Source organism: Grammomys surdaster, unplaced genomic scaffold (assembly GCF_004785775.1).
Source record: "Grammomys surdaster isolate TR1022 unplaced genomic scaffold, NIH_TR_1.0 126013, whole genome shotgun sequence".
In the NCBI taxonomy this organism is placed as follows: domain Eukaryota; kingdom Metazoa; phylum Chordata; class Mammalia; order Rodentia; family Muridae; genus Grammomys; species Grammomys surdaster.
In genome coordinates this window covers 2,859,297-2,886,045 of record NW_021620828.1, presented here as the reverse complement: position 1 = coordinate 2,886,045, position 26,749 = coordinate 2,859,297, and the positions used below count along the sequence as shown (strand labels likewise).

The 26,749-nt window shown below is 46.2% G+C and overlaps 1 protein-coding gene and 1 long non-coding RNA gene across 2 annotated transcripts; one reads left to right on the top strand and one right to left on the bottom strand.

Moving 5' to 3' along the window:
- Nucleotides 1-4,821: 4,821 nt before the first annotated feature.
- On the bottom strand, nucleotides 4,822-7,234 carry LOC114609960. Its single transcript, XR_003709616.1, has 3 exons — nucleotides 7,059-7,234; nucleotides 5,510-5,627; nucleotides 4,822-4,923 (listed from the first exon to the last, which is right to left on the bottom strand). It is a non-coding gene; the product is annotated as an uncharacterized LOC114609960 (long non-coding RNA).
- Nucleotides 7,235-7,478: 244 nt separating this feature from the next.
- Tigar (TP53 induced glycolysis regulatory phosphatase) lies at nucleotides 7,479-24,787 on the top strand. The gene is made up of 6 exons (XM_028754494.1): nucleotides 7,479-7,576; nucleotides 15,634-15,671; nucleotides 19,544-19,665; nucleotides 21,024-21,101; nucleotides 22,999-23,109; nucleotides 23,826-24,787. The coding sequence occupies exons 1-6, from the start codon at nucleotides 7,545-7,547 to the stop codon at nucleotides 24,249-24,251; spliced, it is 807 nt and encodes a 268-aa protein (XP_028610327.1). The 5' UTR covers nucleotides 7,479-7,544; the 3' UTR covers nucleotides 24,252-24,787.
- Nucleotides 24,788-26,749: the final 1,962 nt, after the last annotated feature.

Sequence of the window (26,749 nt, the reverse complement as noted above, 5' to 3'; positions counted from 1 at the left end):
AGTGTTGGGAATTGAACTCAGATCATTATGCGTCCTAGGCAAGCAGTATACCATGTGAACTACATTTCCAGACTAAACGTCTTTTCTTAAGCATTCTGCCAGGGCTGTGCTGCCTTCCCAGTCAATAGCCCCAAAGCTCAGCTTGATATCTACCTGGAAAATTATTAACGCTGTCACACATGTATATATTATGTAGTAATTCTGAGATGGAGAATTGGGGTGTTGTGAAGAGAGGGGGGATGCTTAAGCTATAAGAGCTCTAACAGACCCTGTTGGCTTGAGCTTTGAGTCTCTTGTGCCTTTTAATGTAGGAGAGCTTGATGGGTCATCAGGAAGATTAAGGAGGCAGTCTTTGTAAAGTCTGGGACACAGAAAACTTCTCTAAGAAGCCAGATATGGTATCACATGTATTCCATCCCAGTAGGTAGGCAGAGGTAGGCAGATCTTTGTGAGTTCAGGGTTAGCCTAGTCTACATAAGAGGTCCAACCCAGCCAGATTTACACAGTGATACAAAAAGAAAAAAGAAATGAAAAGGAAAAAAGAAAATAAAACAACCCTATGACTCAGCCAACCTTGAACAAACACATGAAACATGTTTCCCTTAATAGTGTCATAAGCACACATGGTTTCTTCTCCCCGCTCCCCAAAGTTAGGCTAGTCCAGGAGTGAAGAAGACATTTCTGAGGCTCTTGGCAGAGACTATTGATAACATAAGCCATCCCGGTCAGCACTTGGGACTTTTATAATACCCCACGCCGCCACTGCTATTGCTTCCAAACAACCATGAACCTGGCCTGGGAAAGGGTTCTTTCTCCCGACAAAGTGACAGGCTAAACGGCAAGGCATGAAAAGGGATTACTGGGTACATGTCTTCAAATAATAGTGAGGTCCCCAGAAGCAGGTCAGGCTGAGAAGGCGGCCTTCAACTGTCGGTCAGTGAAAAGGTTGGCAGTTATGAGCATCATCGGGAGATCTTGCTAACAGATGTCAGGTGTTGGCAGACTGACTGCCAAAACCAATCTTCCTCCACCCCCCAGCTACCAAGCTGATGGAGAGCTGGGCACAGTGGGCCTGGCAGGCCCCTCTTGCTTGGATCATTGGCTGTGTTATTATTTCTCAGTGGCTGCGTAAAACAGATGGTTTACCGTGTAGCCTTGATTTTCTGTTGCTTTCAGGATCCTATTCTTCCCTCGGGGTCCAGCATGTAATCAGTTATGACAGCAGCGGAGCGTGAAGGTTCCTGCCGGTAAATCCAAACATCTCCCTCTTTAATGCTGGAATAAACCACTGCAGCCTCCGCCTCCGGAAACATGAAAAGATTTGCCTATGCCGCACCGTACCGTGGCAGATAGTTCGCTCTGTCGCAGAGTTGCAGTTCTTTGGACCCTGAAAGCCCCTAGTCTATATTTGAATGGCAATTGTTCTTATTGTCACTTGTTTTGGAGAGTGTTTTCTTAGGTACCCCAGGCCTGGAACTCTGAACTAGCTATGTGGTCTTCAACTTGAGACTTCCTGCCCCAGACTCTGGAGAACTAGGGTTACAGTCATGGTTCACTCTGTCCTCTTTGGCGTTAGACTTAGGGTCCTGTTTGTATTGATGAGTCCTTCTTTAGTTTAGCAGATTGTTTTATAATTGGTATATAAAAACTGCATATATTTACGCTGTTTGGATTTACTACGTGATGATAGATTATGATAAAGAGTCTGACATTTGTATTTCTATCCATCAACTACCTTAGATTCTATAGATACTGGTGAATTGTCAATACATTTTAATTTAGATTCTTTAAATGATTTAAAAAAGCTGTGAAGTGTCTGCCACAAAAACATGAATATCTGAGTGTGATCCCTAATACCTATGTGAAAGGTAAGACAAGGACGACCTTGAACTTCTTTTTTTTTCCTTTGAGACAAGGTTTCTCTGTATAGCCCTGGCTGTCCTGGAACTCACTCTGTAGACCAGGCTGGCCTCAAACTCAGAAACCCGCCTGCCTCTGCCTCCCAAGAGCTGGGATTAAAGGCGTGTACCAACACTACCCGGCTTGACCTTGAACTTCTGATCTCCCTGCCCCTGCCTAGGTATGGTGCATGTTTCTAATCCCAGGACTGGGGTTAGGGATGGAAACAGGAGGATCCCTGGGGCTTGCTGGCCCCAGTCTAGATGAACCAGGGAGCTCTAAGTTCACTGAGAAACCCTGTTTCAATAAATACAGTGGAGGGGCAGGTATGGTGGCATATACTTTTAATCTCAGCACCCCAGGAGGCAGAAGCATGCAGATCTCTGTGAGTTCAAGGCCAGCCTTGTCTACAGAGTGAGTCCCAGGACAGCCAGGACTACACAGAGAAACCCTGTCTTGAAAAACCAAAAAAAAAAAAAAAGTAAAACCAAAAACAATCCAACCAATCAAAAAACAACCTAAAAATAAACAAATACAGTGAAGGGCCACGGAAGTAAGAGGGGAACTTGGTGAAAAAAGAAGGTTGCAAACAGCTAACTCTCAGGGCCAACAATGACTAGGCATTAGAAACATATGGGTGTCTGGAATGCTTCCTCACAGGTTTAGTCGGGTTTAGTTTTTCTGAAGATCTGCCTTGTTAGACTTCGACGCGCAGCTTGGAACAGACAACACCAGACCAAACGGTTCTAAAGGGGAGGGGGTTTATTCAGGGCAGAGGGCAAAGGTAGGGAGAGAAACGGGAGAAGATGGTGGAGAAAGAGGAGAGAGAGAAGTGGAGGCCGGCCATGACCACATGGAGAGAAGGGGAAGGGAAGGAAGGAAGGGCGAGGAGAAGATAGAGGCAAGAGAATAAGAGAGTAAGAGAGAGAGGAGGAGGCAAGCAGCCACTTTTATAGTGGGCAAGCCTACCTGGCTGTTGCCAGGTAACTGTGGGGAGGAGCATACCTGGGTGTTGCCAGATAACTGTGGAGGTGGAGTTTAGACAGAATACTAACTTTTACTAACTTGCCTGGCATTTAAAATGTCCCTGGGTAATGTAAATGTAACTTCTATTCCTCAGATATAATTGTCATCTCAGAGGCTTACTGCTGAATAAACTCTCCCTTTTTCTTTCTGAACTCCTACTGGCTGATTCAACTCAGCTGTTCTGGCCTAAATTCCTCTCCAAGCTGACTGATTCAAATTGGCTTCCCTGGGACTCTGAATTACTCTGCTTGGCCTCAAACAAATTCTCTGGCAATCTGTTCTAATATATAACCCCCCCTTTCTCTCTCTGTCTCTCTCTCTCTCTCTTTATCTCTCTGTCTCTCTGTTTCTCTCTGTCTCTCTCTCTCTTTATCTCTCTGTTTCTCTCTCTCTCAGTCTTTCTCTTTGTCTCTTTCTCTCTGTTTCTCTCTCTCTGTCTCTCTCTCTCTCTCTTTGTCTCTCTGTTTCTCTCTCTCTCTGTCTATGTGTGTGTGTGTGTGGGGGGGGTCTTTCTGTCTGTCTGTCTGTTTCTGTGTCTCCCCTGTCCCACTCTGCTGTCTTAAGTAGCCTCTCTTTCCTGTGCTATTCTCATAAGAGTTGGGATTATCCTGTTTCTGACTCATTCTGTCAAATCTTTCTCTGATTCATCAATTCTTTCTCTGAATCACCTATTAGATGTCACTTGTTTGGGATTAAAAGTGTATAATAAGGGCATGTCAGTGTTTCAACCAGAGGGATTAAAGGTGAGTCATTCCAGCAAGATCACACAGACCTAGGTCTTTGGATGGATCCCTTGCTGAAGCAGCCATGTTTGCTGGATTAAAATTCCTAACAGGGCAATCCACTGGGAATGAAGTTTGAGGGTCTCTGAACTAGCCCTGTGCCGACTAGCTTTGTGAGCCTAGACAAACTGCCTTAGTTTCTTTTGAGGCCACATTTCTCATCTCTGTACTGCAGATAAGGAAGCCTAACTGTGCCATCTCCCCCGCCCCCACCATTGCTACAAGGTCAAATGCCACGATACATGGTACACGGTTTTGAATCTGTCTCAGACATTCTTTTTTTTTTTTTTTTTTAAGATTTATTTATTTATTATATATGAATACACTGTAGCTGTCTTCAGACACACCAGAAGAGGGCATCAGATCCCATTACAGATGGTTGTGAGCCACCATGTGGTTGCTGGGATTTGAACTCAGGACCTCTGGAAGTGCAGTCAGTGCTCTTAACCACTGAGCCATCTCTCCAGCCCTGTCTCAGACATTCTATCTCTTATCTAAAATATAATTGGGGAATCACTACAACACATGGACTGTCAAATGCAAGGATCTAGTTAAGAATGCAAAAAGACAACACATCCAAAATTATGACCCATGTAATGCTTGGGCCTATAGTTAAACAACCTACCTGGCAAGAATATATACATTATTATTATTATTATTTGTCATCATCATCACCATCATTGTCATCGATGTAAGCACCAAGACCACCTGGCAAGAATATATACATTAATTTTTTTTTTTTTGGTTTTTCGAGACAGGGTTTCTCTGTGTAGCCCTGGCTGTCCTGGAACTCACTCCGTAGACCAATAATAATAATAATAATAATAATAATAATAATATATTCATCATTGTCTTCATCTTCATAAGCACCAAGACCAAAATCAAGATGGCAGGAAAAGAGTTTATTTTGCTCACACTTCCACATCTTTTTTTTTTTTTTTTTTTAAAGATTTTTTTATTTATTTATTTATTTTTATTTATGAGTACACTGTAGCTGTCTTCAGACACACCAGAAGAGGGCATCCAATCTCATTACGGATGGTTGTGAGCCACCATGTGGTTGCTGGGATTTGAACTCAGGACCTCTGGAAGAGCAGTCAGTGCTCTTAACCGCTGAGCCATCTCTCCAGCCCCCACACACTTCCACATCTTAGTGTGTATCATTGAAGGAAATCTGGACAGGAACTCAAACAGGGCAGGAACTGGAAGGCAGGAGCTGAGGCAGAGGGAATGGAGGAGAACTGCTTATGGGCTTGCTCATTGTGGCTTTCTTAGTCCGAGAATAGTACCAGTCCTATATGGGCTGGGCCCTTCCCAATCAATCACTAATTTTTTTAAAAAAATGTCCTACAGCTAGACATTATGGGAGAAATTTTTCAATTGAGGTTCCCTTCTGTGGTGGTTTGAATATGCTTGGTCCATGGGAAGTGGCACTATTAGGAGGGGTAGCTTTGCTGGAGTAGATATGGCCTTGTTGGAGTAAGTGTGTCACTGTGTAGGTGGCTTTGAGGGTTTCTAGTGCTCAAACTCCACCCAGTGTGGAAGAGTCAGTCCCCTTCTGGCTGCCTTTGGATCAAGATGTAGAACTCTTGACCCCTCCACCACCATGCCTGGCTGGATGCTGCCATGCCTCCTGCCTTGACGATAATGGACGTAATCTCTGAAACTGTAAACCAGCCCCAATTAAATGTCCTTTATACAAGTTGGTTTGGTCATGGTGTCTGTATTGGCTGGGGTTCTTAAGAGTCACAGAACTTATGTAATATCTCTATATATTAAAGGAAATTATTGAAATGACTTACAGTCTGTGGTCCATCTAACCCAACAATGAACACCTGTGAATCAGAAGTTTAGAATCTGGTAGTTGCTCAGTCCCACGAGGCTAGGTGTTCCAGCTGGTCTTCTGGATAAGCTGGAATCCTGAAAAAGTAGGTTCCAACAGTTATGCTAGCAAGTAGGCACAAGCAGGCAAAGAAGAGTGAGTCTTCCTTCTTCCTTTGTCCTTATGTAGGCCTCCAGCAGAAGGTATGGTCTAGATTAAAGGTATGTACCACTATGCCTGGGCCTAAGCTGTTCTTTACTTGGAACTTGCTCTGTCCCAGGTTGGCCTTGAACTCAGAGATCTGCTTGCCTCTCTATCCTAGGATTAAAGGATGTACCATCTTGCCTGGGCCTAAGCTTTTCATGGCCACTATGCTTCAAGATCCAGATCAAAAGCCTGTGTCTTCCAGCCTCAACATCTGGATCACAGCTGAGTCCCCATTTCTGGATTGTAGTTCATTCCAGATGTAGTCAAGTTGCCAACTGGGAATATCAGTCACAGTGTCTCTTCACAGCAATAAAACCCTAAGACAACTTCTTTGAGATAACAATAACCAGCACATTGTTTTATCATCGTCATCACCACCACCACCATGAGACAGGGGCTAACAATGTAGCCCCTGATGCCTGGAACTCCCTGTGTAGACCAGGCTGACCTAAAACTCAGAAGATTTTTTTTGCCTCTGACTCCTGAGTGCTGGGTTAAGGGTATGTGCCACCAAAGTTGGCAAGAATAAATATATCCTAAAGAGACTCTTGTGCCTTCTCTTTGGCTGTGAGTCTGTTGAAACAATGGCTCTACAGGAATCTCTTGCTGGAGGAAGAAAAAGTCCCGAAGGCAGTCAGAGGAGGGAACTCTCTCTGGGAGGAAAATCACTAGAGATAGGTGGATCTGAGACATCCCTCTGTGGGCGGCCATACCATAGTGGCTACTTAGTCATGTCTGTTTCTTAGCTTCCACTTAAAAATCCAGAGAAATTTTAGGATCCGATGGATGAACTGAGGCGAGGAATGGTGATTACACTGAATAAGCCTCCTTTTACTTACCATTTACTTGGCTCTCAATTGTCTTAGAAAGGCTAGGTGGCCAGGCCTGGCTTGCTGGGCACAGGCTATGACCTCCAACCCCTATAGCCCTTTTATCTCTATGTTCCTTTTTTTTGGTTTGTTTGTTTGCTTGTTTGTTTTCGAGACAGGATTTCTCTATGTAGCCCTGGCTGTCCTGGAACTTACTCTGTAGAGCAGGCTGGCCTCGAACTCAGAAATCTGCCTGCCTCTGCCTCCCAAGAGTTGGGATTAAAGGCATGCGCCACCACTGCCCGGCTGAACTCAACTCTTAATATAACAGATATCAGTGGGGACTTCTGGAGTGACTTAATTATGAATGAATGGTAGCAGCATTAGCGAAAATACTTGGTAATAATGTCTGGGAGGATCAGGCTCAACAAAGCAGAAGGCAAAAAAGGGGCCTGACAAAAGTCTTTGGTTAAGAAGTTGGGAGAGAAACTAGGTTGGTATAGATCTACATACCTAGTTTGACCTTACTTCCCAGGTAAAGGATAACAGCTAACCCCCACAGGATGCAGCCTGGCTGTGTAATCATGAGAGAGAAACCCATCGCCTTGGCCCACTATAGGCTCTACACTTTGCACGCATTCCTCAAATCAGTTCAGTATAAAAGAATCAAAGCAGTCCTTATCTGTCCCTGGTGCAAGCGGCGGTCTAGCTCTGCCAAGACTCCCAGGGCGTTAACCCAGGGCGGGGCCGCGCGCACCTGCCAGGCGCCAATCACAGGCCGGCGCGCAGGGGCGCAAGCGCCACTGGCCTGAGCGGGGCCGTTCCAGGTTTCAGCCTCCGCTCCTATTGGCAGCTTCCTGATGACGTTCAGCCGCTTCGACCAATAGCTACGGAGCCGGTCCGCAGGGCAGACGGAAGTAGTGCCGGCAAAGTGGCCCCGCAGTCAGGAGCAAGGAGGTGCTGCAGAGCCGGATCGTGGCTCACGCGCCTTGGGCCAAGATGCCACGCTTCGCCTTGACCGTCATCCGCCAGTGAGTATCGCAGTTGCTGGGAGCTTCCTGGCCTGGTTCTCTTCTGGTCTCTACGTGTTCCAGTCCGGGGAAGGTGGGCTTTCCATGTACTTTCCTTTGCGTACTTTCGTGTTCAATCTTTTATCCGCGACGCCTTGAGTGAGGAAGTCAGGTCTTAACTGTAAACAGCATAGCGTTTTCCCGAGGGAAGAAGTGTGGAGAAGCACATGATCAAGGTTCCCAGCCATTGAGTGAAGACATGACCTGACCTCTCTACTTCTCAGTGTGACCTTTCTGTTCCCCAGAATTGCTGGGGCACACCTCATCGGTCCTTTGCTGGTGGTCTTGTTTTCTCACCCCCCTCCTCCGTTTGTCCTTGTATCGGGGATACTTTTGAAATTTACCTCTCTTCAGAGGTTACAGTTCTGAGAAAAGAAATAGAGGGTCCTAGCTCTCCTCCATGTCGACCGCATCACCCTGAACAAACGTTGTTGTTGTTGTTGTTGTTTTTCATGACAGTTCATGGAGTAGAATCTGGCTTTAGGTCAGCCATCGGTTTCCTTCTCCGTACATATTTGCCTCGTGATGATGGTAGGCAAATTCAGGATGAGTGCTTCAAGGCGTTGGTTAGGATTCCAGCTAGGTGCGCCTCGTAGCCTAAGCATCTGAGGACAGACTTAATCTTTCTGACCTGTGTCCTGATAAGCAGATTGGTAGCTGCAGTTCTAATCTCGCTGGATTAGAGAACCAAATGGAGAAGATGGAGCCCATGGCATCAGAGAGGAAGAAATATACCCGAAAATTGAATAACTTATTCTTCTCTAAGCAAAGCTCAGATAAAACGCAGCTGAGTCTCACCTGTGTAGTCAAGACTTAACCAGAACAGCTTCTCAGAGCAGGACTTTGTCTTCATAGGGTTCACAGGATCACTGATATCATTTGAACCTTGTCAGGCTTTCTTCAACCAATGCCTTTTCTGTCCAGTGCCTTCTTTACAGGAAGATAAGATCTCTAGCATCTCGGGAAGTGGACCTTTAAGATTCAGGGATTTTAGTGGCTAAATTAGAAGTCTGGTTCCCCGTGTCTTAAGTGTCATTCCCTGTGTTTTCTAGAATGTTCTGGGAGATGATACAGCTTTATTGGGAGCACTGAAGGAACGTGAGTCCCTTTCTGGACCCAGCTGGGAAAGCCCCTTTGAAGCTATAGGAAATCTGGGTCTGGGAAACCATTCCTGCTTAGATTCTTAATGGGCGGTATGTGTGTGAATAGAGAGTTTTTGTGATTCACTGGTGAGTAAGGGGAGTGGAGACTTCAGGTAGCTTAAAGTCATGTGGCAAGTATTTGAACCAGAGCAAATTAACCCACTATTCTCGGCCTCTTGATTACCTTAAAGCCCAGTGTTCGAAAGTCACTTGAAAATATCACCTCCTGCTATAATTTTAGGGGATAGTAGGAGTAGTTTTCTTCAACAGTTGTGGCAGCATACCTAAAACCCCAGCAGTCAGTAGGCAGAGGAATTCAAGGCCAGCCTGGTCTACATTAGCAGCCAGAGGTACCTAGTGAAATCCTGTCTCAAAGTTTTATTCTCTTTTAGACACAGAAAGACAAGTATGTTGAAATAGACAGGGCTGTGGCTAGCTACTGTCCTGGCATGGTTATCCCAGGTTTCCTTTTTCTGTTGGACTTGTGACAGATATAAGCCTGGTTGGTTCAAGAACAAACGTACTTTCAAATTTGACTGGTAGTCATAGTCACCATAGGTAAATATAATGACTCCTGGAAAAGTTGTGTAGTTACATTGAGATGGACTATAATGCAAGACAAATGTAAAACAATTTCTAATTTCCTTGTGTCTAACCAAATCTCCTTCATGGAAATTTTATGTTTCTCTTAATTTGTCATGTTTTAAATTTTCTATTAATTAATTTCATGTGTGTAGGTGTCTGCATGTAGGTCTGTATAGCATGTATGTTCCTGATGCTCGCAGAGACCAGAGGAGGGGGTCAGATCTAAAATTGGAGCTCTGGACAGTTGTTAGCCTGCCACGTGGATGGGTGCTGGGAATCAAACCTGGGTCCTCTGGAAGAGCAGTCAGTGCTCTAGTTGCTGAGTCATCTCTCCATTTCCCCCCCCCCCCCATATCTTGAAATGGAGGTGGTCATCTTTGAACTAGAACACCCTGGCTTCCAAACTTCAGGTCTCTCATTAGTAAGTTGCAGCCTTGTAACCCAACACAGGGAGGCTGGGTGAGTGATCCTACCCAGCAGCCTCAGAGACGTGGATTCTCTCTCTCTCTCTCTTTTTTTTTTTTTTTTTTTCTCGAGACAGGGTTTCTCTGTGTAGCCCTGGCTGTCCTGGAACTCACTCTGTAGACCAGGCTGGCCTTGAGTTCAGAAATCCGCCTGTCTCTGCCTCCCAAGTGCTGGGATTAAAGGTGTGCGTCACCACTGCCCAGCAGGCATGAATTCTCTTGAATAGCTTAAAAAAAAAAATATATATATATATATCAAACTTTATTTAATTTATTTTATTTTTTAACTATGTTTCCTCTGAGACTAGCCTTTGAAATCTGTATTGGTAAAAGGAGGTTAAGGACCAGGTGACATCAGGTGAGGCAGTAATTTACACACTGAATAACTGCTGTGGAAATCCCAGATGTGCACTAATTTCCCACAAAGATCAGCTTCTGTGCTGTGGCCAGCTCGAAGCCGTCAACTGAATCAGAAACCTTATAAGGATCTAACAGGGGATTAAGCATGTAAACCTGAGCCAAGGAACTCACTTGTAGGTAATAATAGCAAAGGGTAGCCTACAGCCTGAGTAGGGCCTGCCTTGTGTCTTGTGTGTCCCCATGGTGTCCCATGCAGCACCCCTCCCCCCACCCTGCCCACAGGGCCTATAAATGGCCGGTCATGAGACTTCAGCTCTTGGCATAAGTGTCTAGACTTCTGTGGAGGCTGGCGTTCTGTTTTGGAAATGGATCACCCTGCAGAATTTGTAAATGAGCGATACATTCTCGACTCCTTCCAATTACACCGCCCTGACCTTTCGGCAGCCTCTGCCTTCTCTGGTTGGGGGTGGGGGGAGTGGCTCCCTAGTGAAGGGCTTGCTTCTTGCTTAGCCTTGCCCATCCCCTAAGTTTATACTGCACCTGCTTCAAGGATTTATAGAAACCTTTTTAAAGCTGCTAAAAGCTGTAATGCTAAATATTTACACAGGTTGGAGAGAAACAGTTCTATTTTGGGTTATGTAATCTTTGAATATTTATAACATGGCTTGAGCTCAAAACTGCCTGCTAGACACTAAAAGGTAACAGTTGTGTGTCTCTCTGTGTGTGTGTGTTGGGAGGGGGGTATACACACATGTGGGTGGGGAGATGAGAGACTTCAGTAGCTCACTGAGCCTGGAGCTAATTTGGCAGCCAGCATGTCCCAGTGATCCTCCTGCCTCTCCCCCAGTCACCAGCACTTGGGTTCAGGCACATCCCCCGGCCAGGATCTCAGCTCAGGTCTTACAGAGCAAGCACTCTTAGCCGCTGAACAGCCCTCTCCAGCCCCAGCAGGATCAACCTACAGCTAAAGGAAATTGTTCACTATATCGAATCCATTTTTTTAAACTTCTTACTGAAACGAATCACTAGGTATGGGGTGGCGCCCTTGCAGAACTATCGTGTCACTTGGATTCTTTTCAGTGAGTGTTCAAAAGAATGGCCACTACCCATATGGAGAGATTTCATATTCTTGGTGTTGCCTGCAAAATGTTGGAGTGACAAAATTAGTAACATTCTCATTTGTGTGTGTCTATAATCAACATCATTTTTTTAAAAAAGATTTTACTTATATTTGTTTTATATGCATCAATGTCTTGTGGGTACAAATGTCTACATCATATGCATGCAGTTCCCCCCAGAGGCCAGAAGAGGGCAGCAGATCCCCCTAGAAACTGGAGTTAAACATGGTTGTGAGTTACCTGAGTCTCTAGCCCCTCCACCTAATTCTTTGAGCCTGGTTCTTTCATTGGTTCTGGAGGTTTCTAATTGTATTAGACTGACTGGCTCCGGCTCCCTAGGGCTGGGATTATGGGCCCACCTATGTTTTTACTTCAGGTATGAAACCCAAGTACTCATGCTTGTACGGGGAGGCAGTTTACCTACCAAGCCGTCTCCATTGCCCCCCATCCTTGATTTTAGATGTGCACAGTAAGGGTGCTTCTTTGCCTCTTGCTGGGAGTAATTGGGAAGATGATACTTCTACTTAAAAGCAGTTCTATTTTCTTTTTTTAGATTTTAGAGATAGGTCTTCTGTAGCCTAGGCTGGTTTCAGAGATATTGTGCATCTTGGGTAACCTTGAACTCCTGGCTCTCCTGCCTCCATCTCCCAGTTGCTAGACTTACAGGCTGTCACCAAAAACAGCTTTTGGTGCTTTGAGCAAGTCTTGCTTAGTAACCTGAGATAACATGGAACTTGATATGTAGCCCAGGCTGGCCTTGAACTCAAGCAGTTTTCCTTTCTCACCCTCCCAAGTGTTGGAATTAAATCATGAGTCATCTGGAGGCAGGATTTTTTTTTTTTTTTCCTCAGAATGATTTTAAAGCTCAGATAGGAATCGAACCCAGGACACAATTTCTTGCCCTTGATTAGGACCCAGCCCAGCCTTCTGCTGCTGACCTTCCTGTATGCCAGAGGTTAATGCTCTTCTTTGGGGCTTTTGTTGGTTTTTTTTTTTTTTGGTTTTTCGAGACAGGGTTTCTCTGTGCAGCCCTGGCTGTCCTGGAATTCACTCTGTAGACCAGGATGGCCTCGAACTCAGAAATCCGCCTGCCTCTGCTGGATTAAGGGCATGCTCCACCACTGCCGGGATTATTGACTTATTTGTATTTTAGTTTATTTTGCAGTACTGGGTATTGAACCCGAGGCCTTTCGTGGTAAGCAAGTGCTCTACCACTGGCTACACCCCTTACTCTTCTTTTCACTTAAACAAGAAAAAAACCTATATTTTGTTTTTAAGACAGATACTCACTATATAGTTCAGGCTGGCCTTGAACTCACAAAGTTCTACTTCTGCCTCTTTAATATCAAGTACCAGCCTCTGCTTGGAGAGGGGTTCTGAGAGAAGGGGTGTGTGGGAGTGGCAAAAACAAACAACTCAAAGTCAAATTGTGGGTCCACGCCAGTGGCCTGTGTTCTACTTTCTCCAGACAGCTCTCCGTTCTGCTCAATACAGTTCTCTCTTGCTGTTCTAAAAAAATTCTGTATAGCTCATTTCTTGCAGATTACAAGCCTAGTCTTTTTTTTTTTTTTTTTTTGCGTATCAATCCAGTCGTTTACCCCAGGTTCCCTTTTGATTGTCCTGTGGATCAACATCCCTGATTCTTTAAACATTGCAAACGAATTCAGAGATTGCCTGCTTCTGATAAGCACAGGCCATAAACTAGCTTGGTGGGACCGGCTCTTGAAATCGTCATTACTACCACACACCTTGCTCTGTCTAGGCCAACCCTGAACTCAGGAATCTGCCTGCCTTGTAAGCATAAACAAAAAGTGCCTTTCTACAAAAATTACAGTAAATTTTGTCAAACTTGAAAAAAAAAGTGTCGTTCTGACAAGTTGGCTCATAGTGCAGCTGCTTCTTTCCTTTAGTTTCGTGAAGCCCCTCCTGTGATTCATGTTACATCCTTACTTTTTGAGAAGTTACATAATTTTGAACCCATGTTTCTAGAGTTCTTTTCCACAGCCTTAAGGGCTGTCCTGAAGGTCTCAGCTTCTACCATTTTGGTAGCCACACCCACCTCCCAGACCCAAGCTGCTCTGATTATCATGGAGTCATTAATGTTAGCACAAAGGACATTCTTTGAAGGAGGAATGTAAAAATATGTACATTATTATACAAACAAGCCATGCCCACTGCAGCCCTGACACTCTGCGAAGGCCCACGCCTGCTGTCCCTGTCCCAGGGGCAGGAACCTGTCATTCTGTCCCCCTAAGGCCATGACAAACCTGGCTCATGAGTGCTGGGATTAAATGTATGTGTCATCATACCTGAACCTATTAAATATATCTTTCCAATGTTTCCTTATGTAAATCCAGACATCTTCTATTTACCTCATTTCTAAGAGGTTAGCACTCGAATATTATTTCACACCTTGCCTTCTAGTCCGTTATGGTGAAGGTTTATTCTCTTATCACACATGCTTTATGGTTTGTTTTAAATGTGTATGAATGTTTTGCCTGCATATCTGTGCATGTGTCACACGTGTGCCTGATGTCTGTTGAGGTCAGAAGAGAGGGTCTTTGATCCTCTGGCCCTGAGTTGAGAGCCACCATGTGGGTGCTGGCAATGGAGCCCTAGTCTTCCACAAGAGCAACAGTTCCTATACTCACTAGCCATCTCTCCAGTCCCTCTTGATGTCTCTTAGAATCTGTGTTCTGTGTTTTTAAGGAATGAACTTTATTCAGAGTCGCTGCATGTGGAGGCCAGAGATTGACAGTGCCGCGATTACAGGCACACGTCGCCATGTCTAGCTTTCTCCGTAGTGGGGGGGAATCACCAACTCGGCCCTTACACCTGTGTGGTGATCACTATACCAGCTGACCAGCCTCCTAGCCCTACTAGGTGACTTTTATTCTAGGTCTAACCTGCCATCTAGGCTTGCCCAAGTGGCTCTCTCTTACTTCTCTCCTCCAGCCTCAGTTTACCCAGTTATTTCCTGGAAATCTTTGCAGTCAGTCCTGTTGATCTTCTGGTTGCTTAAGATTGGAATTGTTTTGATTTTTAATTCCTCAAAGTGTAACCACACTTCAATTGGGTGCACATGAAAACCTCCGCAGAGGGGAGACCCTCACTCAAGTCTCAGAAAGTTGCGACCACCCAGTAATCTGCTCGAGACACCGTGTACCGGAGCAATAGCGAGGTTTATTAGGGTGTGTGACAGCCCACGCAGCCCACGTATGCCCACGCAGGAGCTGAATTGACCCCGACAGCCAGTTTGAGAGGGGTTTTTAAAGGGAAAAACCACAAACCAAGGAATGGGGAGGAGGATTAGGGGTTGTTAAGGTGGCATAACATAAAAATAGCGGAACATTCCAAAGGAACCCAAACTACATGAGTCAGGGTCAGGTGAAAACTCTCTATAGCTAATCTTTCTCAAGAATGTGGTCCTGCCCTGTTACTTTGGCCTTGCCCTGTCACTGCGGTTCTCAGCTTGGCTCTACCTGGCTATCTTGCATTCTAGCCAGTTCCCGTAACTAGCCTGTCCACATTCTTAACTTGCTTCATGGCTCGGTTTCTCCATGTCTTTATAAAGAAAGCCTAAAGAATATTTTATATGTCTAAAAAGAATTCTATATACCCAGTATCTATAATTTTTCACTCTACACAAGTTGGTCTGCAAGGTGGCAATAGCTACCTCACAGTATGACTGCCTCCGGTCCAGGACCTGGGTCAATTCTGGGTGCGTGCTAAGGGTCCTCAAACTTCTTTCTCCTTCCATTTTCATGCCTGTCACGAGCTCCTTCAGGGAAGTAGCTCACAGATGGCCACCCTGGTTACAGGCCTGCTGCCTTGACGTAGTCTTGCTCAATCAATATGCTTATTTTAACAAGGCTGCCTCATCATTAATAAAACTAATATGTACACACCTGCATTTTAAGTACCTTTTTCCTCCAGCGTTCATTAATTTCCTGATCCATATACATTTGCTTTAGGGATGGCTTGATTTGGAATTCAAGAGTTGGGGTAGATAATTGAAAAGAAAATATTTAGATTTTAGAAGTTTAAGATTTGTTGTGGGGGCTGGAGAGATGGCTCAGTGGTTAAGAGCACTGACTGCTCTTCCAGAGGTCCTGAGTTCAATTCCCAGCAACCACATGGTGGCTCGCAACCATCTATAATGGGATCTCATGCCCTCTTCTGGTGTGTGTGAAGACAGTGACAGTGTACTCACATACATAAAATAAATAAATCTTTTTTAAAAAATGACTTAAAAAAAGATTTGTTATGAATCTCATTGCTGTTCCTTTTTTTTTCTTCTTTTCAAAAAATAATATGGTAACAGGTTTTTTTTTTTTCATTTCTTTTAGTGGCGAAACAAGACTTAATAAGGAGAAAATCATTCAAGGTTAGTGACATCAGATTATTGCCCAGTTTCACTGTTGATGACTTGGCGGGGGGTGGGGGGAGGTAGGCCACACTGTAATAGGGTTGAAGTGGATTAGGGTTATGGGGGTGAGGGTACCATGGTGACCACAGGTCACCAGGAGGAGCAGAAGTCTCTGGGCCTGACACACACGGGCTTCTCACAGTTGTGTCTCTATGCAGACCCTCACAGGGTCACGAAAGTCACGTTGGGTTCTTAAGGACTTGAAATACCACAGTTGCGACTTGGAACACGATGAAAGCCAGGTGAAACATGCCAGTCATCCCAGCAGGCAAGTGCCTGAGGCAGGAGGATCTCTGTTTGAGGCCAGTATCCGCACTATACAAAGAGTTCAGGATTATTTTAGGCTGTAAAAAGTAATTTTATATTAGGAAATAAGACATTTACAGGCTGGTATTAGTATTTTCCTGAACAGTCACTCTGATTACGGTACTGTGAAAGTCTGTTGTGGGGTGCCCCTGTGTAGCTCCTGTGCTTGTCAAAGCCAGCCGCTCTGGTTACTGTACTGTGAAAGTCTGTTGTGGGGTGCCCCTGTGTGCGGCTCCTGTGCTTGTCAAAGCCAGCCGCTCTGGCTGCACTCACATCCATTTTTAAGATGGTTGGTCTCCTCCTGACTTTGTCAGTTGGATGCTCCCTCGTCTCCCACACAGTCTTTGTGGGACTGGTGAGATGGCTTAGTGGTTGAGAAAGTGTATTGTTTTTAGGGAACCCCAGTTTGGTCCCCAGTACCCACACTGGGTAACCCACAACCACCTTTAACTCCAGCTCTGGGTCTGATCTCCAGGGGATCTGACACCCTCTTCTGGCCTCTACAGGACTTACAGACAAATGCCCATACCCTGACACAGCCATCCATAACTTACAGAAGTAGTAAATCTGGATTTTAAGCACAGTCCTTAGCTGGCAGCAGTCTGTCCCTCTCTTCTGGTCGTTGGTGTGTTTTGGTGGAACAGCACTCTCAGTCAGCACCTGGACACACTTCTGGACCGACGGTTCTCTCAGCACCCGATGTTAGTCTCCTGCTCTCACCAGCTGGTGGAGCCGAGCATGCAGCTCTGGAGTAAGGCTTTTAGGCTGGCATGTGCTGGTCCCTGGCCTCATCCCCAGCCCCGAGCTATAGCGTAGCCGGAGAAGGAGGTCCTTTGTCAGCTGTGAATGTTAACATGGTTTATCATCCTGACAGGATCTAGAATTGTGGGAACCACTATCAGGGAGCCTCTGGTTGCCTGGGAGGGATCATCTAGATTACAGTCATTAAGTTGGGAAGACCCATCCTCCAGGCGGGCGGCTCCATTCCAAGTCCCATAGCGAGGGGACCATTCATCCCTGAGCTTCTTTTTGTTTTTTTTTCGAGACAGGGTTTCTCTGTGTAGCCCTGGCTGTCCTGGAACTCACTCTGTAGACCAGGCTAGCCTCGAACTCTTGAACTCAGAAATCCGCCTGCCTCTGCCTCCCAAGTGCTGGGATTAAAGGCGTGCGCCACCACCGCCCGGCTCATCCCTGAATTTCTAACTGGGCACAGTCTAACCAGCTGCACCCTCAGTCCTACATGGCTCCCCTGTCATTATGGGCTTGGAGCCAAAATATCCCTCCTTTTATTGTTTTATGCCTATGAGTGGCTTGAACCCTGTGTGTGTGTGTATGTTTGTGCATGTGTGCGCCCCTTGGAGAGGGCACTGTGTTCCCTGGAATTGGGGTTACAGATGATTGTCTGCTCTTAGCTGCGTAGCCATCTCTCTGGTTCCACCCTCCCTCCCTTGCTCTAGTCAGGTCCTTTGTCAGCAGTGGTGAGGGAGTGGCCGGCCACCTTATCAGTCTCTGTAGCCACGATTTAAATCTTCTCACTGGCTCTTGTTCTTCATTTTCCCTTATTGTACCTACAAGGGTTTTTAAACATTTACTTGTTATTTGAACATGTAAACCCTTTGCCTGCATATTGTTTGTGCACTACATGCAGTGTCCCAGGAGGCCAGAAGAGGACGCCAAGTCAGGGAAAGCAGGCTGAGTGAGTGAGCCAGCAGCCAGTGTTCTAACTGCTGAACAATCTCTCCAGTGGCCCAGGGATTTCCCCTTTTTATTTATCCTACTTCATGTAGTTTGTGCTTTCCCCGCCCCTAGGTTCATGCCTTTCCTCCATTTCAGGAAGCTAGCCATCACTGTCTCTTCATTCTTCTGGCCTCTACTTCTTTATTCCTTTGGAGGTCCAGTTAGATGCACGCTGTAGACTAATGTTGGTGTCTTGGGGAGGTGACTCCATCATCGGGACTGCTTCACCAAGGAGACTTGACTTACAGGGTGACACCCAGGGAGCTCTCCTGATTTCTGTCTGACGTTTGAGCTTCAGCACTCTGCTCTGCAGAAGGAAGCCCAGCATCCTGGCATCCCGTCATCCTGTCACAGAGCTTCCGGTCCAGAGCAGTGAGCGGCAGGGGACTTCGGTTCATGAGCCCCCTGATCCCTGCTGCTTTGTTACAGTAGCGGAAACTAAGAGAGGTCTCCCTTTTGTTTGACCATAACACATCCGTGGAATGGTCCAGCTCCCCCCAGTGCCTGTGCTGCCTTTTGAACCATGTCTTCAGCTCTGTTTGAGGTCCTTACCTCCCTTCTGCAAAACTGTTGCCCAGAGAAGGATTTTTCCCATCAGTTCCTTCACTTAAAAAAAAAAAGAAATCCTTTTGAAGACAATCACCTTGTGGTGGGTTGTGTTCATCAATTATTGTGACTCTGTCTCTATCTCTAAACTGCTGGCTTTAATATTCAGTTTCAGTGGTTCTAAATCCCTTCCCCGTTCCTCCTGGCTTTCATTCGTGAGACATTTACACGTGTGTCGGGGAGGGGCTGGGGGTTGAACATCTATCTCTGTGTACAACCACATGCACATAGGTGCATGTTGAATTTTTGAGTTGACCTTTTATTTTTTTGCCTTAAATGAATGGAAGTTTATTTATTATTCCTTATTGAGAGTGTTTTTCTCTGAAGAGGATTTGTGCTGGCTTTTCCTTCTGATCTGAGACTCCTGTACACTCTTCGCAGGCTCAGTGGCTTCAGTTCAGTTGTGGTTTCCAGCCCTCTGGCCCACACAGCCACTTCCTCTGCATGTCAGCATGTGCTGACAGCGGAATGCCTCTGTCTCCTGTCTGAGTGTAGCTCAGAAGCCTGCTCCATCCTTGAGTTCCTTTTGTTCCTTCCTTTTGAGATGGTCCTTCCTTGTCTGCTTTGTGTTTCCACTGGCTTCATAGTATTTTAATAATTATTTAAATCTCACCTTTCTTCTTTTGAGACAGTACAACTCCGTAGTCAAGGCTGGCCTGTACCAGCCACACTTACTACATAGTTCAAGAAGGCCTCTAATTCACTGTAATCCTCCTGCTTCAGCTTTATAGGGACTGAGGTTATAGGTGTGAGCCGTCCTATTCAGTGAAATGAGGAGGACTGAAGGAAGAGGAGTAACATCATTACAGCGCTGGCCTTTAGACAGTGGACTGAAGAGGAGAAAATCGAGTAGTGGCCCTGTCGCGGGCTGCAGCCTGCAGGAATAGCCTGCCGTGTGTAGAACATCCAGTGGAGAAACAGACAGATGGAAAAGTGGGAGGAGCTCAGACGGCCAGTGCTCAGTGTGGGTTCCCACGAGACAAGTGGCTTTCAGGGAAGTGTTCGAGTGGGAAAGTCTTTGTAGAGCTGTGATTCACGTCATGGTGTTTAGAGTCAGCGCTAAGAAGTCAGGTGGTCCAGAACCAGGGAAATCACATCATGTCACAGTAATCACTGAGGCTTCGGTCCCTTTCATGTGACTTTGCTTAGATACATGTTTGAATGGTTCTGTCCCACCACAGGACAAGGAGTAGATGCACCCCTTTCCGAGACTGGGTTTAGGCAAGCAGCTGCTGCTGGTCGGTTTCTGAGCAATGTGCAGTTCACGCATGCCTTCTCCAGTGATCTCACGAGGACTAAGCAGGTGAGTTCAGGCTACCTGTCTAGGCCGATGGGTCAGAATCCCAACAACATGGAGCTTGTAAAACCTGTTTCTAAAGCCCGCTGAGATGCCTCAGTGGGTAAAGGCCCGATGACCCAAGTTCAATCCCTGGAGCCCATGTAATGGAAGGAGGAAACTCTTTCAAGTCGTCCTCTGACACATGCAAATCATGATGCACACACGCACACACTCACGCTTGCACACTAAAATACTAAACATAAAACAACAACAAAACCCACAAGGTATATGGAGGGGCGGTGTCCCCAGAACCCAGATGGGCACATGTGGGAGCCACTAGAAGTCCCAGCAATTGGGAGAAGGAAGGGAGAGAGACCCCTGGAACAAGCTGGCTAACTAGATAAGCCAGAACTGGTGAACCTCAGGTTTAACAAGAGACTTTTTGTCAATAAGTAATGAGGAGAGAGAGAACCAGGAACACATTCCAGGTCAGCTCAGGGCCTCTAGGAGGGCACTCACATCAGTGTGCACATGTGCATGTGTACCACACACAGAAAGAGCCACAGTGGGAGCTAACATTTCTGTAAGATAATAAGTATTCCAGGTTTGTCAGTCTGTGATGTCTATGTTCATTTCTGTTCACACAGATGGGGTATGAATGCAGTTGCACGGGGTTGAACAGTCCTGTTAGGGCAGAACTCCTGCTTATCCCCCCAACAAGCTGCACAACCCTGCCCTCCTTCCCCTACCCGACCTGCACAGAAAAAACTATGCTAGCAAGTCATCACCCCTAGTCTCCGTGTTTCTGGTAACCCACGCAAGAGTGCCCGCCCAGAGGCTCAGTTCTGACTGTGTCTGAACATAGTCCAGCTCATGGCTGGCACATCATCACTTCTCGCCTGAGATCTATGAAACCCCCTTGCTTTGGGCCACATGCGTGACTTCGCCTGTGAGATCTGTGAACCCACACAGAGAAAGCTGCCTCCTAATAAACCTGCTGATCTACGTTTAATCTGATCTAATCTGACCTCTATCTGCATAGCCAAGGGAGAGAAAATGCCTATCAGTGAGCCATGTGTCTGGGTATTATTGAGCCTTTATTTATAAAAGCAGGTGGTAGTCTGAATTGGACTAGACAGACATACCAGGGTTAGGCATGAAGACAAGCCACAAACCCTGGGTGTCCTGTGGGCTAGGCATGTGCTCTCTCTGCCACTGAGGGAGCTGCAGCCCCAGGCAGAGAAACTTGTGGTTGTGTGTGCAGCTTTTTGCACAGCACAACTATTGCTAATAATTAAAAAAGTAGAATGGCATGCCTTTGAAACTTCATGGTGACCCATTCTTATAAAAACAGAAAGAAACATTTGTCTTTTGGTTTTCAGACCATACACGGCATTTTGGAGAAAAGCAGAGTTTGCAAAGACATGGCGGTGAAGTATGACTCCAGACTCCGAGAAAGGGTAACTTGTTTGTGTTGCTTTCTACTGCACGTTCACCATGAGCCGTCACTTGGCTAAGCACACTTGCAGTCCTCAGAAATTTAGCTTCAATTAATATATTTTTATGTGTAGGTGTTTTGTCTGCATGTATATCTGTGTACTGTGAACATGCCTGGTTTCTGAGGCCAGAAGAGGGTGTCAGATCCCCTGGAACTGGAGTTACAGTTGTGAACTGCCATGTGGGTGCTGGGAATCGAACCAGGGTCCTCTGGAAGAGCAGCCAGTGCTCTTAACTGCTGAGCCGTCTCTCCAGCCCTTTCTTGGGAATTTAGGATTAACTTAAGGATCTGTGTAGCTGGGCGTGGCAGCCCACGTCTGTAATTTCAGCTCTTGGAAAGTGGAGGCAGGAGGATTATTAATTTTAATTTGAGACTAGCCTCAGCTATGTAGACCTTATCTCAAAAAAAATCAAGATCTAGAGCTGATAACTCGGTAGAACACGTTCGAAGCCCTGGATTTATTTCTCAGCACAGAGGCAGGAGGATCCAGGAGAGGGTGGAAGGAATGGGGGGAAGGGACAGGGCTGGGACTCTACTCACCTGTCATGCTACATATTATTTATGTAGAGTGCCTTATCTAACTCTCTGAGGTAAGTGTCTTGAGTTATAAAAGAAGGTCATTGTCTTAGTCAGGGTTTCTGTTCCTGCACAAAGATCACGACCAAGAAGCAAGTTGGGGATGAAAGGGTTTATTCAGCTTACACTTCCACATTGCTGTTCATCACCAAAGGAAGTCAGGACTGGAACTCAAGCAGGTCAGGAAGCAGGAGCTGATGCAGAGGCCATGGAGGGATGTTACTCACTGACTTGCTTCCCCTAGCTTGCTCAGCTTGCTTTCTTATAAAACCCAGGACTACCAGCTCAGGGATGGTACCACCCATAATGGGCCCTCCCCCCTTGATCACTAATTGAGAAAATGCCTTACAGCTGGATCTCATGGAGGCATTTCCTCAAGGGAGGCTTCTTTCTCTGTGATAACTCCAGCTTGTGTCCAGTTGATACATAAATCCAGTCAGTATAGTTACACTGGTAAAAACTTGTTTACACTGTGGGAGATTTAAGGTATAGGCAAAGAGCTCTCCATCCTACCCCTCCCCCACCCCTGTGAGTGTCGGTTGGTTTTCTTTACCCAGATTGTATACCAGAAATGAGTCTTTAGAAAGCTGAGATTTCAGCTTTGGGCAAGGCACATGGAGATTTCCAGGCTGAGATGTGAACCCAGGCCGCCTAGAGTATTCAGGGATTTTTTTGTTTTGTTTTGTTTTTTTGTTTGTTTGTTTTTGTTTTTGTTTTTTTGTGCCCTACAATACCGACTCCAAGCTCAGGAGCATCCCCGTCAGCTCTGCTTCCTTCTGATCCTGGGTAGAAACAACAGAATGGGAGGGCACTTTAGAAGGCCCACCTCTCAGTTTGCGTGTGTTCTCTGTGGTTCAAGAGTCAAAAGTTTTGGCAGAAGGACATTCCTGCTCTGTGCCTGAGAACCAGTGCTGAAAACATAGAATCAGGCGTGGCACTGGGTGCTGGGTGGTAAGGCAGCCCAAGTGTTGCCCTGAGCACATCTCTCTCTGTCCCTGGAACTGGGCAGACCCCATGTTTGTCTGATAAAGCCCCACTGTCTGCTTGGGTTAGCCTCGGGAAGTTCTTCCCCACAGCCACCTGGACCTAGATCAAGGTTCTTACTGTGGCCTAGGGCTTGAGCCTCTGCTGAGTCTCATTAACACCTACTGTATTCTGAGCAGACGGGGTCACAGATAGGGGAAGGACTGTGAGCTCCTTCCCAGGAGGGTTTCAGATTTTCACAGGCCTTTACCGCTATGTCCATGTGTAAGCCGAACCTTGATCTAACTGGACCATTGCAGATGTACGGGGTCGCAGAAGGCAGGCCGCTAAGCGAGCTTCGGGCCATGGCCAAAGCTGCTGGGGAGGAGTGTCCCATGTTCACCCCACCTGGAGGAGAAACGGTAGAGCAGGTACGTAGCCTGGCTACGTCGTTTAAGCTGCCAGGTCGCTGGCTGGCACAGCAGTGAACTTGCCAGTGTGCCAGTGACCTAGGCACTAAGTTCTGACCAGTTGATATGGTATTTGCGATTGACAGTCAAGTGGTTTGCAAGCTTTGAGCGCCCCCATGCCCCACCCCATTTTTCTAAGTTACTCTGTGAGTCAGCAGCCATTACTGATGATAGATTCTGCTGAGGAGAACTTGACATGAGCTGAGGCAGTATAGGCACAGGCAGTGGGTGCACCCAGTGAGTCCGACTCCACCTTTGGACACCCAGGGTTCTGGTCTCTGCCTGTATGGAGAGAGACTTCCCTGCTGAGGCGTTGTCCCAGCCTTCCTCTTTTTTGTTTCTTTTTCCCTTTTTTTTTTTTTTAAAGAATTATTTGTATATATGAATACACTATAGCTATCTTCAGACACACCAGAAGAGGTCATCAGATCCCATTACAGATGGTCATGAGCCATCATGTAGTTGCTGGGAATTGAACTCAGGACCTCTGGAAGAGCAGTCTTAACCACTGAGCCATCTCTCCAACCCTTCCTGTTTTCTTAATGTCTTCATTAGTGAGTGATGCTTTTGAAGTCCCATAGAAACCTTGGGGTTGGAATAATTAGTTGTGTTTCAGACTTATATTTTAAGGGCATCGTTCACTTCCCTTGATTTCTTCTCTCTCTTCTTTCTTGTAGGTAAAAATGCGTGGAAAGGATTTCTTTGATTTCATCTGTCAGCTAATCCTGGACAAGACAGGCCAGAGAGAAAGCGTCTTCCCTGGAGCGCCAAGCCACTGTTTGGAAAGCTCTCTGGCGGAGGTTTTCCCTGTGGGAAAACATGGCAGCTTGGGGTCGAATCCCAAAGGTGGCGCTCTGGGCTTAGCAGCCAGCATCTTAGTTGTGAGCCATGGAGCTTACATGAGAAGCCTCTTTGGTTATTTTCTGAGTGACCTCAGATGCTCATTGCCGGCAACAAGAGACAAATTTGAACTTTCATCCATCACTCCCAACACTGGGATCAGCGTCTTCATCATAGACTGCGAGGAAGCACGCGAGCCGTTGATTCAGTGCGTCTGTATGAACCTCCAGGAACATCTCAACGGAGTGACTGAGAAACACTGAGTTTAAAGCCGTACAGTGGCGCCTCTGAGGGGAGTGCCTCGGCTTCTTGTGTTTTCGTCCTCTGCTCCTTCATGTGATAAAGACCCACCAGGGTTCTGGCTGTTTCAGACAGTATTGGGAGTCCACTCACAGCCAACCTGGCTTTTCTGAGACATCATTTTCTACAGTGATTTTGTCACTCCGTCCCATTATGTCTCTGAACTATATTAACTTTGAGGACATTCAGCATTGCACACAGGGGATGAGTAGCCTTCTTTCCACATGCTTCCTTCCTTTCATTGGCCTTTTTTGATGTCTAGATGGTGTTGGCTTTTGAAGATGATTGTATGATTTTCCACTTGCTTACCAAGTGCTTGCAAGAAAGAACGGTTTAAATAATTTGCTGCATAGTTGCAGTGATTGTGTCAAAGTCCAAAGTGACCGAACCTTCTTACTGTCATCAGTGTGTAAGGTAAAATGGCTCTACGCTCTAGTGTCTTCCTGAGAAACTGGCTCTTGGGATATTATTATTACCTCAAAATATAGCTGAGGGACTGAAGGGGTGGGTGGGCAGTTAAGAGTACTTCCTGTTACTCTGAGAACCCCGGTTCAGATCCCATTACCCAAGTTGGGCAGCTCACAGCTGCCTGCAACTCCCATATCAGGGGGGCAGTGCCCCCTCTGGGCCTCTGCGGACTCTTGCACACATGCATACAAAAGTAATAAAAGCAGCCTGGTGGGAAGAAAGGAACACACCACTTGATCAAAACACATTAAGGATCCTCTGAACAGAAGGCAAAAGGAGCTTTCCAGGCAAATGGGGCAGGTGGGGGCCGCTCAACTTATCCCTCGCTTTGTCTCCAACCTGCGTGTAAAGACTTGCCAGTTGAAGAATGATCTAAAGACGTGCTGGAAACTGGTATCCCGAAGGCAAGATGAGGGGATCGTCTGCCCTCCAGGTGGCGCTGTAGGAAAGGAATTTTGATTGCAGCTCCAGTCCTTAATTAGGAAACCGATTGAATTGTTGAAAATGCATGGCCCACACCACAGCCTCAGGGAAAGGAATTACATGAGGAGAATGTAATTGTAGCACTGGACCCAGATACAGAGGAGTCTCGCCAGGAATAGCTGGTGGGATTGAGAGCTGATTGAACAGGAGGCACCAAACAAACTTCAGAAACCTAGAAACAATACAGTTCACCTGCGGAGGAAGATGTAGGTCAGGGCTCACAGTTGGTTTGTCCTTCCCCTGTCTAGACACTTTGTGAAGCTGGTGACTACCACTTTGGGTACTAGTGGCCCCAAACTAGGGACTTGAGATTCCAAATGCTTATGTACCTTGAACAAAAACATCACTAACACCATGAGTCCAAAGTGTGGCCATGTCCCAAGAAACTCAAGGACATGATTAAGGAGGCCACAGAAAAGTTGCCCTATGGGTGACAGTGAACTTCAGCTCACAAGTCGTGTCAGCATTGGGGCCAGTGTTGGTGCGGGAATTTGAAAGTTACAGAAGCCTGAGGGGTCTGGGGGGGTGGTGGTGTTACTAGTGGGCCCTGGTTCCATCCTCGGTATTGGGGGGGAAACACAAAAAGGCTGTGGGTTTTGGTTCTCTTCCTACTTCTGTGGAGGTTCCCTCCCCAAACCCTCCCCCCCCCCCCAACAAGCCTTCAGGTATCAACAGTGGTCCAGAGATCTGTTGTGACAGCTGGGTTCATCTGCAGTTTCATCTGGCCTGACTCTCTGTGCTCCCCTGACAGTGATTTCCTCTTATCAGCCTGTATTTTCACATCCCTAAGAGTAGACAATAAAATGTTACATTTTGAACATGTTAAAAGTCGGCCAGAAAAAAATGCATAATGGATAAGCTACCTCAAAGCAGTAAAAGTGTTATTTTGATCTAAAATCAGGTGAGAAGAAAACAACAGCGGCTTTGCCTAGCAACAGGATAATTTTTCAGAACTCACCTGCCCCCAACAAGCTCCCAGAGATGAACTGGTACACATCTTGGTACTGAGCTGCGCCCTACCTCCATGGCCTCTAGTCAGACTCACTCACATTCCACTATGTAGATTTGTTACAAAGATTCTTTTTTAGCAACTTCAGGTTTATGGAAAATTCAAGCAAAAAGGAAGTTCCCCTACCCTCCCTCTTCCCAGTTTATTCTGTTAGCAAAATCTCACCGTAGTGTTAAAAGAAGTCTATCTGAATGAAGTGTGCGGTGAGTTTTGAATTACCACGTTAATAACTGCATGTGCCTCACATCACAGAAGGAGGCATGCCAAGTGAATGCCAGGAGTGGATGTTGCAGCCTTTCTGTGAGGTCAGCGTTTCCTCTGACTGTCATCTACGTTGTATATAAAGTCCAGTGTTTACTCCATTCTTAGGGTGCCCGGCACTGCCTTTTTTTCTGCCAGTATTGGATATGTGAATTTGAGAGGAAAATTGTAAAAACCTGAAGGGTTTGGAGGTGTTGCTCAGTGGGCCATGGGTTCCATCCTCAGTATTGGTGGGGTGGG